Here is a 16,715-nt window from a genome sequence, read left to right as displayed (position 1 = left end):
CTGCCCACATCAGAGCCTTGTCTTCGCTTCTTGAATTCTGCAAGAAGCTGAAGACCTTGCTATTCAATTAATCTACCTACCAAAGGCAGGACGAGGCACACACAACAACATAGTGCCAAGATACCTTTGTAGGTGATAGTGCTTTACAAATACAGATTTCATAACCTAGGACTGCCTTCCTGTTCACGTTATAGGTATACAACTGCTCAGCTGGCAAGTGGCAGCTGGACCTCCACTGGACAATCTGGATCCTGTTGTTGGCCTTTGTCTGACACCCTGTGAGTCTTTAATTCACCCCCAGAGTTCCTCTGGACTTTAGAAGTGAAATCATGTGATGGACTGGACTAAAAAGAGAAAGAACTCAAATAGTAAAATCTTTGACCATGCCGAACCTGATTGGTATATTCCATTCATGGTCCATCACAGTCAGCGGCAAATAGTGCCTTTGTTCTGGTCTACTGCGACCATTAACTATCATTAACAATTTGCGCTTCCTGTCGCTATTTCGACTTAAAACTTAATAAATGTATGCCTCCTGTTCCCTGCTGGATATTTGTCATGTGTGTCATTTTGTTTATTAAATTGTTATCTATTTTTTTAATTTGGGTTGGGATTTTTATTACTTAGCTTTTTTAATTTACTGGTGTTTTGATACTGAAGAAATACTTCAAACATTGCCCTAAGTTAAGCCTGCTTGCTCTGTGCCACACTGCCCACTAACACCACCACAGACCCCATGCCGCACCAGATCTTGAACTCTTGGGCCCCCATCACCACAGAGGAAACCCATGAACTCCATCCACTTGGGATCACCTTCAGATCTATGCCCACATCACATTTTCAGCCTGGCCAGAGCTACCATCGCACCAGAGCTCTGAGGGACTATCAACCAATCCTTCCAGACTGCCACACTCCCATCAGATTGCAAGCACGCTGAGATCAACCCGTAACTCAAGAAACCTACTGCAGACCCAAGGGAGCTGAAGAACTACAGACCCATCTCTCTGCTCCCTTCCCCAGCCAATGTAATGGAAGAGACCATCATGCAGCAACTCACCAAATTCCCCGAGACACACCAAATCCTAGACCCATCCCAATTCGGATTCAGGAGCAACCACAGTACCAAAACAGCACTCCTAGGTGCCACTGACCACATATATGTGCCATTCTGGACCACGGAGACACAGCCGCTCTCATCCTCTTCTACATCTCCGCCACATTTGACAATGTCACCCACTCCACCCTCTGTGCCAGACTCCACGATGCCGGCATCAGGGATGAAGCACGGGAATTGATCAGATTCTTCCTTACGGAAGAACACAGTGTGTCTGTCAGAACTACCACCTTCACATCGGAACCCAAAGGAAACATGCTGTGGAGTACCCCAAGGATCCTCACTCAGCCTGACACTCTTCAACATCTACATTGCCCTGCTTGACAAAATCATCAGACAACACGGCCTAAACATAGTTTCCTCCGCTGACGATACCCACCTGATCCTCTCCCTGACCGACGACCCAACAAAGGCCAAGAAAAGTTTCCACAACTGAATGAGAGCAGTCACCACCTGTATGGAAGCCAGCTGCCTCAAACTCAAATAGGACAATACAGAGAACCTCATACTCCGTTCCACCCCTTCTGTCTGGCCTACCATCCAGGGAAATGCCCTCGTTCCCTCCGACCACGCACCTAATCGGGGCATCATCCTGGAATCCTCTATGTCCATGACCTGTCAAGTCAACGCTGTCTCGTTGTCATGCTTGTACACCCTTCAACTCCTTCAAAAGATCTTCAAGTGGATCCCCACCAAGATGAGGAGGACAGTAACCCACAAACTTGTCAGCAGCAAATTTGACTTCGGCAACGCCGGTATCACAAAGAAATTACAATTAAGACTACAAAGAAACCAGAATGCTGCAGTCAGACTCATTCTGGACATCCCCGGACAAAGCTACATCTCCTTCCACCTCAAAGACCTACACTGACTACCGGTCAACAAACACATCACTTACAAACTTCTGACACACACCTACAAGGCATTACACAACATAGGACCGGCATACCTCAACCACCGCCTCACCTTCTACGTACCCAACGGACAATTCCGTTCTTCCCAGCTTGCCCTGGCAGCCATTCCCAGAATCCAAAAAAGCACAGCAGGGGGAAGATCCTTCTCCTAACTTGCAGCCCGGACATGGAACATGCTACCACTCAAATTCAGACAGGCCACATCACTGAAGCAGTTCAGGAAGGACCTCAAGACCTGGCTATCCAAGTGAGCAGCATGCCCGCAGAAGCGCCTTGAGACCCTATGGGTGTTGGGCCGCGCGATAGAAGTATTCATTGATAGCTACTAGGGGGAGAGCCCATGTAAATTTAGTGATATCGTCACTCAACCCAAATAATGGCCCAATTTCTGACGTTATTCGTTGGTTCCTGTGTCTCATTCCTTCACACACTCCAAAAACCCAGATAATCTTTTGCATAAATCATCTTTTACACAGATAAAAAGCTTTTTTTTTTAAACTTTATAGATTTTTTACAGATTTGCTTTGCCCGTTTTTTGTTTTTTTCAAAGGAATGGGAGCCAGATAACTCAGAATGACGTCAAGTGCACCTAAAGGACACACATTTAAGTTTTAATCACACTCCAAATCATGCTAACAATCACTGTAAGCTGCCTGGCTAAACGCAACTAATGGTTTTGGTTCTTAGACCAAGTTAGTCCTATATCAATAGATTGCCTCCGCTGAACCACAAAGGAGGATTAAACCTATGGATTTATTACGCATGAGCCAGCATAGTACAATATGTCCATGCAGCATTGCTGGATATGGGATTCACACATGTTCCACAAGCTCCTACGCATATTAAAGGCCAAATACTGAATTTTCTTTACGCCAGACTGCAAACTAACATCCTGAATAATGGTATACTAGTAATCTGGCTTGACTACCTACCATCAAAGATCAAAACCATACCTTGTCCTAGAACTACTAATTCCACCCACTATTGAAGCAAAACTAACGTTATCCACTGCTCACCGAAATGAAGCATTTAAGAAATATACATTCCTTTTCAGGATTTACTGATTCTAGAAATTCCAGTTTGTCAATCTAGAGTTTATCACCCACTGGCACAGACTTAAAGAAAAACACCTGGAAGGCAGCTGTCGGAAAGCTGAAGGGTAAAAGGAACATACAACAACAGCCATAGGATAAATTAACTAGCAAATATATTTACAGGAAATGGCACATACAACAACAGCCAGAGGATAAATTAACTAGCAAATATCTTTCACATGATTACAGAGGATGACATATTCTTAACTAAAAGATACCACTGGCGATCACAATAAAAAAAAATGCCAACCGTCTAACACATTTAGGGCCTGATTTAAAGTGCGGCCGACAGAGTACTCCGTCGCAACATTAGAGTCAGTGGACCTTCAGTATGTGAGCAGCAGAGACCACTCTGTCTCTGCTGCTGACATATACCTCAGACAGCCAGATGGAGAAAGGACCACCAGAGGTTTTGCTATTTGTCCACCCAACCTATTTCCAGTGGGTGAAAAAAATTGGCAAGTTTATACTTCTGCTTACTCCCATCCAAAACATGGAGGTAAGTGAAGGTAAAAACATTTCGATAACTCCCATAGCGAGGGGAGGTCATTGCTTTTGCTTTTTTAGTTAAAAAAAAAAAAAAAAAAAGAAAATTAGACATTGGGATTTTCTTTTTGAAAGAAAAAAAAACCTGAAAATATGCTGTACGGCTCTGCCATGTTGACGGGGCCATACAGCACGTTTTTTTTATGCAATGACAGGAGCCCATTCCTGCCAAAGCAAAAGATGTCAGCTGGGGCTGCAGACATCTCTAAATTTGGAGTGCAAATACTCTATCAGGATGACAGAGTAAAATACTCTGTCACCCTGACGGAGTAACTGTACTCTAAATCAGGTCCTTAATGTTTAAACAGGTGGTCACTGGGTATGGTCAATAAACTCTTTCAAGAAAGGGTTTGTTCCAAGGGCAAATAAAATAATCTTGTGGCTCCACGATTTAAAAAGTCCTCCTTGGACCACAGAAAAGTTAATTGCAGGCTAAACACATTGATAACTTGGTAGTCACCCAACTACTTTTTTTTAAGACATTAGCTCCCATGGTTCACCATTATAATCTGATTCCAAAACTAACTTGATACATTCCAGGTCCTGGTGGAATGGGTTAAGGACAAACGTGCAACTATTCGAGTAGTGCTGGACCTTTAAGCGGAATCTGATGTTGCAGACCAGTCAATCCTCCTAGACAGGCTGACAGCATTATCATACACTTCCTCCCATGCACTGGGTCATTCCCATTGAACTGGCAAAGGCAAATCAAGCAGAAGCCCTAAGTCTCAGTCCTATTTTACATGAGACCCCTTAGCACTTCTCACTTTGCTTTTGAATGTATGCCTAGACTGCTTATTTCAAGTACTAGGTAAAAAACAGAGGGAATACAACTAAATGAAGATGCTAATAAGGATTATTGTAAAGTAACAACATACCTGTTTTTGTATACCTACAGGTATGCCTGAAAAGGTTCAGGAATGGATGGTTGATCCTTTGTATTCCTTTATGCTACCTACAGTCTTGTCACCCCGAAATATCAGACACTGGTCCTCCTTCTGCCTCGTTCTCTAGGGGCATGACCTTTTCTTTGTATGAGAGTGAGGAGAACAGGCACAAAGAAAAGGCAGAAATCCCCTATCTCCTATTGGCATGTACCAACCAACAGCAGACAGAGAAAGGCAGGAGTGGAAATGGCAGTAAATCTGCCATTTCACTTCTACTGCCCAGTCACACATCCCTTTTCACTTCAGCTCCAGCATACTCATACAGCCAGTCAAAAATGCACTTTAACACATTGTGTGCTGTTGCACTGTTGATGCACAATGCCAGTGCATAATTTTTTCAAACACCTCACCAGGCAACCTTTAAGCTGTGGACAGAGAAGGCCAATGAAAGGTAGTCTGACAGTGCTGTAGGACTCTTACCATGGGAGTAAGACTGCTACGTTTAGGGCGGCAGCACCACCGAGTGTGGGTGACTGAGTCAGTCCTACACTGACTGGAAGCTGTCGGCCTGACTTTGTCAGCTAGCTAGCAGCACCTCACTCAAACCTAGAGAATAAAAGTCATTTGTGGCAGCCTAGAAACATGACACTCTGACTCCTCGGGGAAGTCGTGGTGGAACAGCTCATACCCCTTTCTCTCAGTTTCACAAACTCTTGCACATGCTAAGGCAGACACAAAGATTATTGAAGCAATTGCATCCACTGATAAAACGCATGAGCTGCGACTATTAGGAAGATGAAAGATAATACAGTGATGACTGATCATTAGAGTAAAACATATTAATAGATCTAATCATACGATCATACGATCTAGTATTTCCTATCTACACCCTACTTTCTAAACCTGAGAGTGTAGCAGTGTTACCCGTTCTGCATGTTCTGGTCAATGGAAGAAACACTCACCTTATACCTGAAAGATGGGCAAGGGTCTGCTTGCTGTCAATCCTCCAGTTTGGTTGGAAAGACAAGGCCAGAACCAGAGGAGCTGGCAATAGATGGATATACATTCCCAAAGGCCATGGTTGGAATGCCCTCCACCCTACTTTTGGCCTATGCCGTGTTCATATAACAAAATGTGTTATGTTCTACAAACAAGCCTGACATCATGATATGCCTAGGGTTTAAGGTTTGACCCCGGAGGTACAATACTGGGTAAATTATTGTGTATAAACATGACAGCCTTAAGCAGGGCACAGAATGAAATGCTGTGCAAAGGGTCTGATAAATGTAAAACACTTTAGCACAAAAGCAACTGATTAAAATCTAAAACAACCATGCTGAAAGTGAGCAGTGCTAAAATACTTTAAAATGAATAAACAAATAAAATGTGTATGTGGGTAAAAGGGCACAGGCTGTAGGCCTAGAGCTAAAATAAGGGTGCCCAATCTAGGCACTAAAGGAACCCACAACAAAAGCATGCTACAGCAGAGGCTGGCCTATGTCGCCCTAGTAGACAAGGTCTCTGCTGAACAAGTCAATGCAGCATCCAAAACATACACTGAGTAAACCGAGTGTATCTGATCTGAACAATAGAACAGCTAATGTGGTTCCAAAAGATGTAAACTGTTAAAGATGCCAGGCTGATCAAAAAAACAGGCAGGGACAGGCCCCGAATTCTATCCATATAAGATGCAAATCCACACAAACAACAATTCATGATGGATCCTACACCACATACATCACTTGCGTAAAAATACTACTCTCCTGGAGGGAGAAATCCATCTTGCATCTTGACTTTTCAGCTAGCTTCACCATCATCTAGTTGACCAGAGAGCACTCCTTTGTAACAGGAAGGCCTTTCTAATCACCATGTTTAAACACTACACCCCCTGCACTGTTCCTTTAAAAAGGCACCTTTAAAAATCTGCTGATTAAACAGATCGTGCAAGAGTGTTGCAGAATAAAGGCTTTGGTTTGGATTTTAGTACAACTTACGAGGCAAGCTAACTACCTTGTCTTTCACAAATAAGTGTTTCCTTGGTGACCTCCACCAAAGACTTAGTACTATGTCTGTGTGTTTTGCTACACAGTAGGCATCAAGATACTGGGGTGGCTGTCAAGCACTTCATAAACTAAGGCAATAGCTTTCTCTGAATTTTCGTGTACCAAAATCATTTGTCCTGCTCTTACACTAATCATGAACAAGAAAATGGTATCGCTTGTGCACATTGCCAATCACTTTCTTTTACACACACGCACACCTGGATCGTCCTGCACTCACTCTTTCCTATTAGTACACAATACGAACAAGGCAGCCCAAAATGCTATTTTCCACCTCTGGGTATTGGCAAGACTGTGGCATGAGTTTGGCAGAAAAAGCACGCACCAACAGAGATCAGCACGTTCCATTGTAGAGGGTATGGCAACTTCTTGTTGAGTATCTTCTGGAGCACCAAAGCAGCTCCGGTTCCTACAAGAGAGGAGATGTAAGAGTACCAACATGAAAGATGAATCACATTATGATATTGGCTTTGTAGGTACCTGATAATTTGGTTCTTACTAAGAAAGTAACAAAAGTTAGACAGTACAAAGCACAAATACTCAACATTTGCTCAGCAAGAGGATGCAATGGGACAACAGATGACAAATTAATTCCATAAACACAGGCTATGGATCTTTAAGTGCCACCATTTTTTCATTCCTCCGTAGTGAGAGGTTTGGTGAGACATGCCACAGCCACTTAGAACATGTGAAACCTTTTTGTAGCTTAGGGTGATCTGCCAGCATGAATATTCCATTCTGCAACTGAATCATTTAAATTACAGTGGTTTTCTCAGATAATGGAGAAAACGTATGGTAAACGCTCTACTGCAGATATTCTTCCAATCAGCACATAGGTTGTGTCTGGGAGCTCACGCTTACTATGGTCCTATAACTTTAAAATATTGTATAGTAGGTTTTGCTAGAATATCACAGCAGGACAACTGGTGTTGTGTTTTTTCCAGTGGTGGCTGCTGAGGATCGGAGCTCCTGTCAGATAGTGCATTCTCCACCATTCTTTGACTTGTTGCCATTACAATGTATCTGGGCTACAGGAGAAATTAAGCCATTAGTAAAGAAGATTTACCAGGGTAATGATGCAGTGGAACCACATTCGGCAAACAAAGGGCTTGGCTGCTAGCACCAGAAAAACTGGTGATACTTCTGTAGACGCGTCCTAATTTTCATCATCTGTATCACCAAACCTTAAAATCTGTGTGATAGGCCATCCCACACGTATGTTTGAGCCTTCTTTGTTAAATGTTAGTTTGTTGAAGAGATTAACCCTGCTAACTGTCAATTTTTAAGCCTACTCTTAACATCATACCTTCAACTTGGATTCCACCTTTTTTGGTGATATTGCTCAAATACATATGCTGTATGTTATGTTTAAAAGACTTCACTTTTTTTGACTGCCCATTGGTCGCTTCTTCTGTGAAGAAAATACTCTAACTCTAATACACTAACCAGCGTGCCAACATCGGAGGCGTTCCTTTGAAGGATGAATAACTAAGAAAAGTAAGATGAAGGGTGTGTTTTCACATAAAGTATTATTCAATTCAAACCACCCTAGCCAGCCTCACAAATTTCAGCCCAACTTTTACCTTATAGATTTCCATGGCAAGCTCTCCCTCGTGGTTCCCATTTCCTGGGTTGCAGGCATGCAATGTCTCTGTAATGTTGTATGCATGATCAAAGAGCAAAAAGACTAAATTATAGGTAATCATTGTTATCAGTATGGTTGCAAATTACCTGAAAGCTTTTTTTTTTTTTTTTTTTTTTAAAGAATCCAGGCCTGGATTTCTAAGTTGGACTGTATGCAGGAACCATCTATTTTTTCCGAGCTGAATCTCAAGCCACTTCCCTTTTCATTCTAGAATCTCTTCCAGGTTATCTACTATATACGGAGACTGGATTGAGTTTATGATGCTTTGCAACTTCACTAGTTTGCTTATTACTCACACGGAGGTTTCTGTTTCAGCTACTATTTTTCCATCTTGTCTCCAGCATTTTTTGGTATCTTCTCTCTGCCATTTGGTCTGTTTTTTCTTTTCCATGATTTGAATCTGCTGCTGGCAAAATTCCAGTATTCTCTTATTTATTCTGGAGTCTCAGATTGTTTTAGGAAGAGGCAGTTCTTATCTATACACCAGCAAAACAATCTTATCCTTGCCAAGAAGACCCACTTTTGATAGATTAGTAAGTAGCACTGCAAGGAGCACAATGTGTAAACAGATGCCAAAGATAAATATTAAAAGGAAGAGGTGATGGGATTCTTTGAGAAATGCAGATGAAGTTATTGTAGAGGTAAAATATCCCAAATCCGCATGATCCGACCTGGAAGGAGGGAACCAGCAAACTATTCACTTAACACAATTGACAGAGTAGCTATGGTGCACAACAGATGTACAGTGATGGTAACCAGTAAAATGAAGCTTAGGACGTGTTCTTCTGTCAACAATCGCCAGAAACACTCTCACTCATTGGGAGCCCAATAACAACAAATGACTGCATTTGATTAAAACCTTAACGTATGTACATGGTCTCAATGCATGCAGCCTGCATGACATTTCCCTCTATTCAATAAATATCAGAATTGAAAGAGTTGCAATGTTCCTACTAAAACATTTCTATTGAAGTGAGAGATGCTCTAGTATGAACAATGGAGAAAATTACGACCCATTCCCTTTTAACTTTAAATCCCACCCTGTCCCACTGGCTTCCCAAGTAAAGAAAAGTACCTCGATTTCCCTACAATAGCACTAAGGATTCATGTACCACATTTTTTTTTGCCTAATGGATGATGCATAAATTTGCACTGCAGTAATAAAGAAACCCGCGTATTCTAGAAATTCCACATCTTAGTAAGCTCTACTATTCAATCACATAGGTACTATATGGTGAATTAAAAATATCTGCACCATCTGTGTATTTGGACGTCTTCTTGGTTGTTTTTGTGTAATCCAGTACTCAGTCTTAAATCTGGCGTTAGTGCTCTTCCAGTTTCTGTTTAGTGCCTGCACCCAGTAGAAGATTTCCCTCAATTTGGAATGGAGTATTACCTGATATAAAAGTTCCTGTTCCTTTCATAAAAGCCTGGGACTGGCATGCTGCATACTCTGACAGCCCCTGAAACAGACCCAAAAAGACATGTAACTCGTGGATATTACATTTTCTCTTACATGTGACATGGCCAACTGCAGTTTCTCATAATAAAACTCGAGACACGTATGTGAGGAAATAAGATGGAATGTTATGATAAATGGAAGACATTTTAATAAGGTATGACATTTTAAACATGGGGGTGAACCATCACAATTATGAATTAGCCTTGTCCCTCTGATCTTAACAGGGATGCGGCTACAGCATTCTTTATTATTCTCAGACTGATAAACAACATTACAAGTTTGGAAAATGATACTAAAGGTGTCTGGCGTGAATGAGGCTAGGATATCCTGTAGGACACAAGACAGGAGGACAACCGGCTCATCTGTCCAGTGAGCCACAGAACAGAGGAGCAAAGCCAGGTCAGAAAAGAGCTATTCAGGGAAACATCAAGTCCAAGAAATCTTGGAACATTATCAGTCTGAAGGAATCTAGGAAAAATATCACATCAAAGGAATCAAGTGAACTGATACCGCAAATGGACCTGTGCTGTTGCCAATAACCTGGCTAGGATTGTGACACAGACTTCTACTAGAGACACCTGCATTCCCATCACCTCTTAATCTGGTGAAATCTCTACTTAATATGCTTGCTTCCGACATCAACCCTTGCCCTAAACTCCCTCTTGTCATCAAATCTCTACAAAATACACTTATCCACCCTCACTTACACTCTTGCAAACTTCTAAAAGCTATATCAATGAAGGAAGAGAGCTTCAACATCCAAGATTTATAGTAGAGTCTAGCCCAGACGAGCTACTTGTGCTGGAAAAAGAATTACACCACCTATTTTGAATGAAGGCATTCCCAGTTAGAGTAAGATACTCCAAAAGAACAATCTAACTAAAAATGACCACTGTAGGTCTGGCCATAGCCAACAAAGAAGCTATTTAGATCACATGTACTGAGGACTTTCAAACCCCTTGATGTGAATTCATATTCAATCAAGGAGGATTTATATAGCGCAGTTAATCACCATGGAGGGAATCCAGGCACTGAGGGTCTTCTTGCTTCAGGTGGGTTTGGTTGAACAGCCAGGTCTGGAGTACCTTACGGAATTCCAGGAGAGAAGGTGGAGGTCCGGAGAAGCAGGGGGAGATTTGGCTGCAAGGTAGGAAAAAGATAGTTCTCTAATGTTGCTTCAGCAGATGCGGTGGTGTGTGCAAAGGAGAGGGAGACGGAGCCAGAGCCAGGTGTCTGGAGAGTTGGTGGAAGTTCAGGAGGTAGTTGATGTAGGCTAGTCCTTGGTTGTGCAGGGCTTTGTAGGTGTGGATCAGCATCTTCAATTGACATCTCTTCTGTATAGGAAGCCAGTGCAGTTTCTTGAGGGGAGGGGCGACGGAGGGTCCATGTGGAGAGATCGAGGATGAATCTGGCCATGGAGCTCTGTATGGTTTACAGTCCCTTTGGGATGTGAGCATTGATTCCCATGCAGAGTTTGTTGCCATTGTCCAGGTGGCTGGTAACCAGAGCTTGAGTGATGGTGTGTCTGGAGTTGATGGGGCATCATTAGGAGAGTTTCCGGACCATGCGAAGAGAGAGGAAGAAGGCATTTGAGATTGCATTGATCTTGGTTTTCATGGTGAGTTTGCTGTCCAGGATAATGCCAAGGCTTATGAGCATGTTCGGTCTGTGTGGATGAGGGTCCTAGTTCAAAGGGCCACCAGGAGTCGTTCCACGGGAGATGTTGTTATTTAAGATCAGCATTTCTGTTTTGTCCGTGTTGAGTTTCAGGTAGCTTAAGATCAGCACTTCCATTTCTTCTGTGTTGAGTTTCAGGCAGCAGGCTTTTATCCAGTCAGCGACGCTTGTAATACACCTGAAGATGTTGGCTCTCATGTTGGTGGGATCATCTGAGAGCAAGAGGATGAGCTCTGTGCTGTGTGCGTGGGGTATAATGTTTAATCCATGAGCTCTGATGATGTTGGCCAGTGGGGTCATGTAGGTGTTGAACAGACTGAGGCTGAGGGATGGGCCTTGAGGAATGCCACAGATGATTTTCTTGGGTTTCAAGGTAAACGGTGGTAGGCAGACTCTCTGGGTTCTTCCAGGGAGGAGTAAGACAATCCACTTGAGGACATCCTTGGATTCCTATTAGATGTAATCTTTTGGTCAGCGCGGGGTGGAATATGGTGTTGAACGCTGCTGAAAGGTTGAGAAGAGTCAGGGCCGCTGTTTCTCCCTAGTCCAGGAGGGTTCTGATATCGGTGACAGCTATTAAGGTGGTTTCGGTGCTGTGGTTGGTGCGGAATCCGGATTGGGAGGTGTCCAGAGATGGTTGTTCACCAGGTGTTCTGTGAGTTGGCGGTCGATTGGCTTTTTGTGGTGGACCTCTTGTCATGTAAGAAATATGCCAAGGTGTCACAAAGTTCCTGGGAAGGGTGGTGTTGTTTTCAGTGGCTGAAGAGTTGGAGAACTCTGATGATGTTGAAGAGTTCTTTGCTGTGGTTGGAGCTGGCTTTGATGTTGTCTGCCATGGCATTCCTTTTGTCTCCTTCGAAAGTTGGTAGTAGTGGTGGTTGAGAGCTGCCTTGAATGTCGTTCTGTCTGTGGTTCCCTTGCTGGTGCACCATGTCCTTTCTAGTTTCTTGTAATGCTAACCATAGTTACCCAATGCTAACCATTACCAACATTCTTGTGTGCATTTGTCCTTTTCTACAGACCTGTATAAACAATACAGCTTTCGCAGAACCCTTCTTGTTATCTTACAGTATCCAAATCGTTGGAAACCTGAGGACTCCAATACTTGGTTTGACAAACCCAGCAGATACAATTATACAATTTGCTCTCTAACCTTGAATTAATGGAGCTGTAAAAAAAGTTATATGCCTTGACATTCTGTGACATTTCACTAGATACCAAAATTCAGGAAAGAAGAGCAATTAAATTATTTTGATCAGCAGCTCTCCTCAGCGCAAAACCTGTAATTAAATTTACCCAGAGGAAGCTATTTACATTTTTGCCCCAAACAGAAGCAACTTACCGCCTTCCAGCACACTACTAAATCTACAAGAGGGTGTTGGAAATGAAAGTAGGAGCATATGTACTAAATCCACATCTTCCGCACATGCTTCACTTGAAGACACTCACTATTGCTGCACATGTGTGTCTCTCGTATGCCTTCATTTACAATAAAAAGGAACGTACCAGTCGGGCTCCTGTAAACACAACTGGTACCCGCAGCCAAATGCCCCAGTAAAAGGTATGTTTCTTACCTTATTTGGAGTCCCCTACCCAACACCACCAACTCTGGGGAAATACACTTTGAGCACGAGTTTCACCTAGAAACCATGTTTTCTTCCATATGTTTCAGGAGGAGGGACAAGTTAATTTTGCTTGTGGCAGCAAAGTATTATTTAATCTTTTGATGTAGACATCTAGGCCTGCAGGGGTGCAGAGTCCTACAGTCAGTCTGAGACAGAAAACAAATCTGGAAGGGTTGAGGGCCAACAATGACTGTAAAAGTTCTGAGCTTTCACACTGGTAAGTTTTCAGTTCTATTAAAGGACACAGAGGTGAGGATTATGTATTCTTTTCCTATATTTGCATACTCAGCAGCCAGTTAAATATTTACAATACTAATGTATCTCAACAGAAGACTACACATTCCAAAAGTCTTTAGCACAATATAAGATGAAGTTTCATAACAATGATGAGAGGCTTGTGCGATTAAAGGCAGCCTTAAAGATCTCACTTCCTATGTCCTCAGAGAGCAGCAGCAAAAGGCGAAGAACACCTTAATCTTGCTTGTTATTCCAACCTGCAACAAAATACAGTCATTTCCATTTGATACAATGAAATGACACCAGTTGCAGGTCATAATATGAGAATCAAGCATTCTTCTAAAACCATAGTAATCACAAAAAATGTATATACCACCTGTAACTCTAAATCATCAGGCTCTGTCTACAAAAAAACCTTTGTTTCATTAAACAGACTAAACATTTGCTCTATAATAAGAATCTATCCCACATGTAGGGTACACATGATCTATGACTTGTCTTAGTTTACTAATAGCATTGCCATCAGGATAGGAGTGTTTTTCAGGTTATGTTTAAAAACTCACTTTTAAAAAATATATTACAATAGCATGATGTGGTAGCGCACTCATTTACAGACAGTACATTTCCAAGAAATGTCCAAAAACCTTCCCACTAACCTGCCGCTTTTCTGATGAAACTATATAGTATATTAACAATAATCTGTGAAAATTGGATTTCAAAAAACATATTTATCATTTGCACATCACCAAATATAGGCCCTCATTATGACATGTCATTCCGCCATCAGGCCACACAGGTGGCCTGAACCCCACCAGCCCTATTTTGAGTTCCCTGCTGGGCCGGCGGGCGGAAACAGCATGTCCGTCCGCAGGGCCAGTGGGGACATTGCAGCCGGCACCTAATGGAGTCGGCGACAATGCAGCGGGTCCAGCAGCACCCATCGCGCAGTACACTGCCTGTAATTCTGGCACTGAAATCCGCGATGGGGCTGTGCATGGGGGGGGGGGGGCCTGCACTGCCCATGCCAAGTGCATGGGCAGTGCAGGGGCCCCCAGGACCCCCCACCCCGCCCCCCATTTCTCCAGCCTTTCCATGGTGGTGTAAACCACCAAGGACAGAGTGGCGGATGGGGACACGTAATCCCCAAGGCAGCGCTGCACTGGCAGATTACAACCGCTGGGACTGCCAGGCTGCAGCTCCGCCACTGTCTTAATGTGGCGGTGGAACCGCCACGAACGCGGAGGTCCGACTGCCAGGGTCATAATGACCCCCTAAGGTTTCTAATTTCTTTTCATCCTATTAAAATATTTTTTCATCACACAGAAGTACACAAAATGGGCTTTCACAACTACTGACATATTTTGAAATGTTTGTTCAGTTGACTTAGTTATTTAAATAATGTGTGTTAGGAAAAACCAGACAACCTATAGCCTTTCATTTCACACTGTTTACAGCAGGTCAGACAGTTAACCTTACAAAATCTTGAAACTCTGTGAACACAGAGCAGAAGTGACAAGAACAAGATTTGAAGGCATCTTTCTTGCTCCTTCATTTTGTGACTGAACTGTTCTTGTCCTAAAAATAGCTCAACCTGATCAAATATGACTCGCCATAGCAAGAGGCCTTTAACCACACACAGGTTACTTTGGTCAGGAAAGCAGGGATATGAAACTGACCTATGTTGTTTTTCCAGTGGTAAAGGTCACTCCCTCTGTAGTAAAGATCCTACTAGAGATGTCCAGGGCACTAACATCAGATATTCTTCTGTAGAAAAGTAAGCACAGCAAAGTCACCAACTTGGCCAACAATTGTTTTCTGGATAAACTTTCGTTGGAGTGGGGTCTATGCTGCAAGAAACACAATAGAACTATGAAATTCCACAGCCTATTGTAATCCTTCCTCTCAGGAACTGTTTGACTCTATGGTGAATGACTTCATGAGAAAAAATTAGTGTCTGTACTGCACCTCCAGAAGAAGAAAGAAACCACACCATGTCCATCATGCAAACCTCATTATGCTACAATCCAAACCATAGCTATTGCAAAAGAAATGGCCCTGGGATCTTTACAAACTAAGGGCAGTTGATAAAAGCTATTGTGGGTCATTCGGAGCGAGTCCCGCACAAATGGAAGAAGAAAAAAGTAATTAAAGGTTCTATATGCTATCCTAGATTTTGCCAGTTCTGAAAGAAAATTCAAAATGTAATCATATCTGACTGAACTGGATCAGGGCCCCATTTGAGATATTAGCAATGTCAGTGTCTCCAGGAAGAAGAAAAGCCTTTGCGAGTGGTATCTGCCCAAGCCTCACTCATGAAGTCTGTAGTTTTTGTCAAAAAGCCTGACAATTGCCAGCCTTCCCTAAAAGCCGCCAAGCAGTCAGAGTGAGCCAACGGTCTAGAATCAGGGGTAAGGGCTGTCCAAGGGATACATCATTAAGTACTGGAAAGATGAAGGAAGGACGGAGAAGTTGCATAAGAGCCCCAGGAGGATTGGATAAAATACCAGAGATCTACAGAGATGTGGAACAAAGACCAGCTCTGCTGCTTGTCTGTGAACAGGGACTAGGGTAGCTTGAAGGGGGGGGGGGGGGGAGGGGGGGGCATATCTCCTGTCCAATTCATCTTCGCTTTCGCATCCAAATCAGTTTGATCAGCATATTCAAGCTCATCCCTCCCAGTACAAGGATATACTTCACTGCTGAGATGTTGTCCATCTTCAACGGGACACATGTTGAACTGCCTTTTGTTGGAGATTTCACTACAAAAAAGCCTTCTAACAGCTCCAGATAGGTGATGGGCAGTTGCAGATATTCTGGGAACTATTCCCCCCCTGTTGAGAGTTCTCTGCACCTAGCACCCCAGCCTGTTTTGCAGGCACCTGATTCCATCACCAAGTCTGGGACAGAACCCTAAATTGACAGCCGCTTCACACCTACATATGAGAAAGGCACCAAGGCATCTGCTGTCTGGCATCCTCCGGGAGAGGAATCTTGTTGTCGTATGAGAGACCATTGTGGAGATGGGGTATTTTCTGACGTTGAAGGGCCCTATTAAAAGTGGTCTGGGTAGATGGCTTGAATTGAGACCAAGAGCAGGCTGACAATTTGTGCAATCTGTCACAAGAATGACTGACCCCTCATCAAGAGGGAGGGAGAGAGAGAGACCTTCATTGAATCAATCTGGAACCGCAGGAAGATCTGTGAAGGACAAAATTGAGATTGCTGAATGTTTATTAGAAATCTGATATTCTGTAGGTGATTGAATCTCACTGACAGTGGATGCATCAGGAGAGGTCAGGACAATGATGGCTAGATATATGATCATTTGATATCCCATGGCTCTCAGGACTTCTGCCATGGGTTTCCTGGACTTGGTGAAACAAAAGGGGTGGGACAGAGGTCGGAGGGAAGGGCAGAGAATCTGTACATTCATCCTTGCCACTGAATCTAAAGG

The 16,715-nt window shown here is 43.1% G+C and overlaps 1 protein-coding gene across 2 annotated transcripts in view; it reads right to left on the bottom strand.

Moving 5' to 3' along the window:
* Positions 1–16,715, bottom strand: part of TMEM141 (transmembrane protein 141) — a 49,692-nt gene that overhangs the window by 13,102 nt on the left and 19,875 nt on the right. For both annotated transcript variants that reach the window (XM_069241428.1, XM_069241429.1), the window contains exons 2-3: positions 9,657–9,723; positions 6,941–7,024 (exon numbers count right to left, since the gene is read on the bottom strand). In XM_069241428.1, the coding sequence (XP_069097529.1) occupies positions 6,941–7,024; positions 9,657–9,723 (151 nt within the window). The remainder of the gene's footprint in view (positions 1–6,940; positions 7,025–9,656; positions 9,724–16,715) is intronic.

The sequence above is a fragment of the Pleurodeles waltl genome, chromosome 6 (assembly GCF_031143425.1).
Source record: "Pleurodeles waltl isolate 20211129_DDA chromosome 6, aPleWal1.hap1.20221129, whole genome shotgun sequence".
NCBI lineage: Eukaryota > Metazoa > Chordata > Amphibia > Caudata > Salamandridae > Pleurodeles > Pleurodeles waltl.
This window is presented reverse-complemented; position numbering and strand designations above follow the sequence as displayed.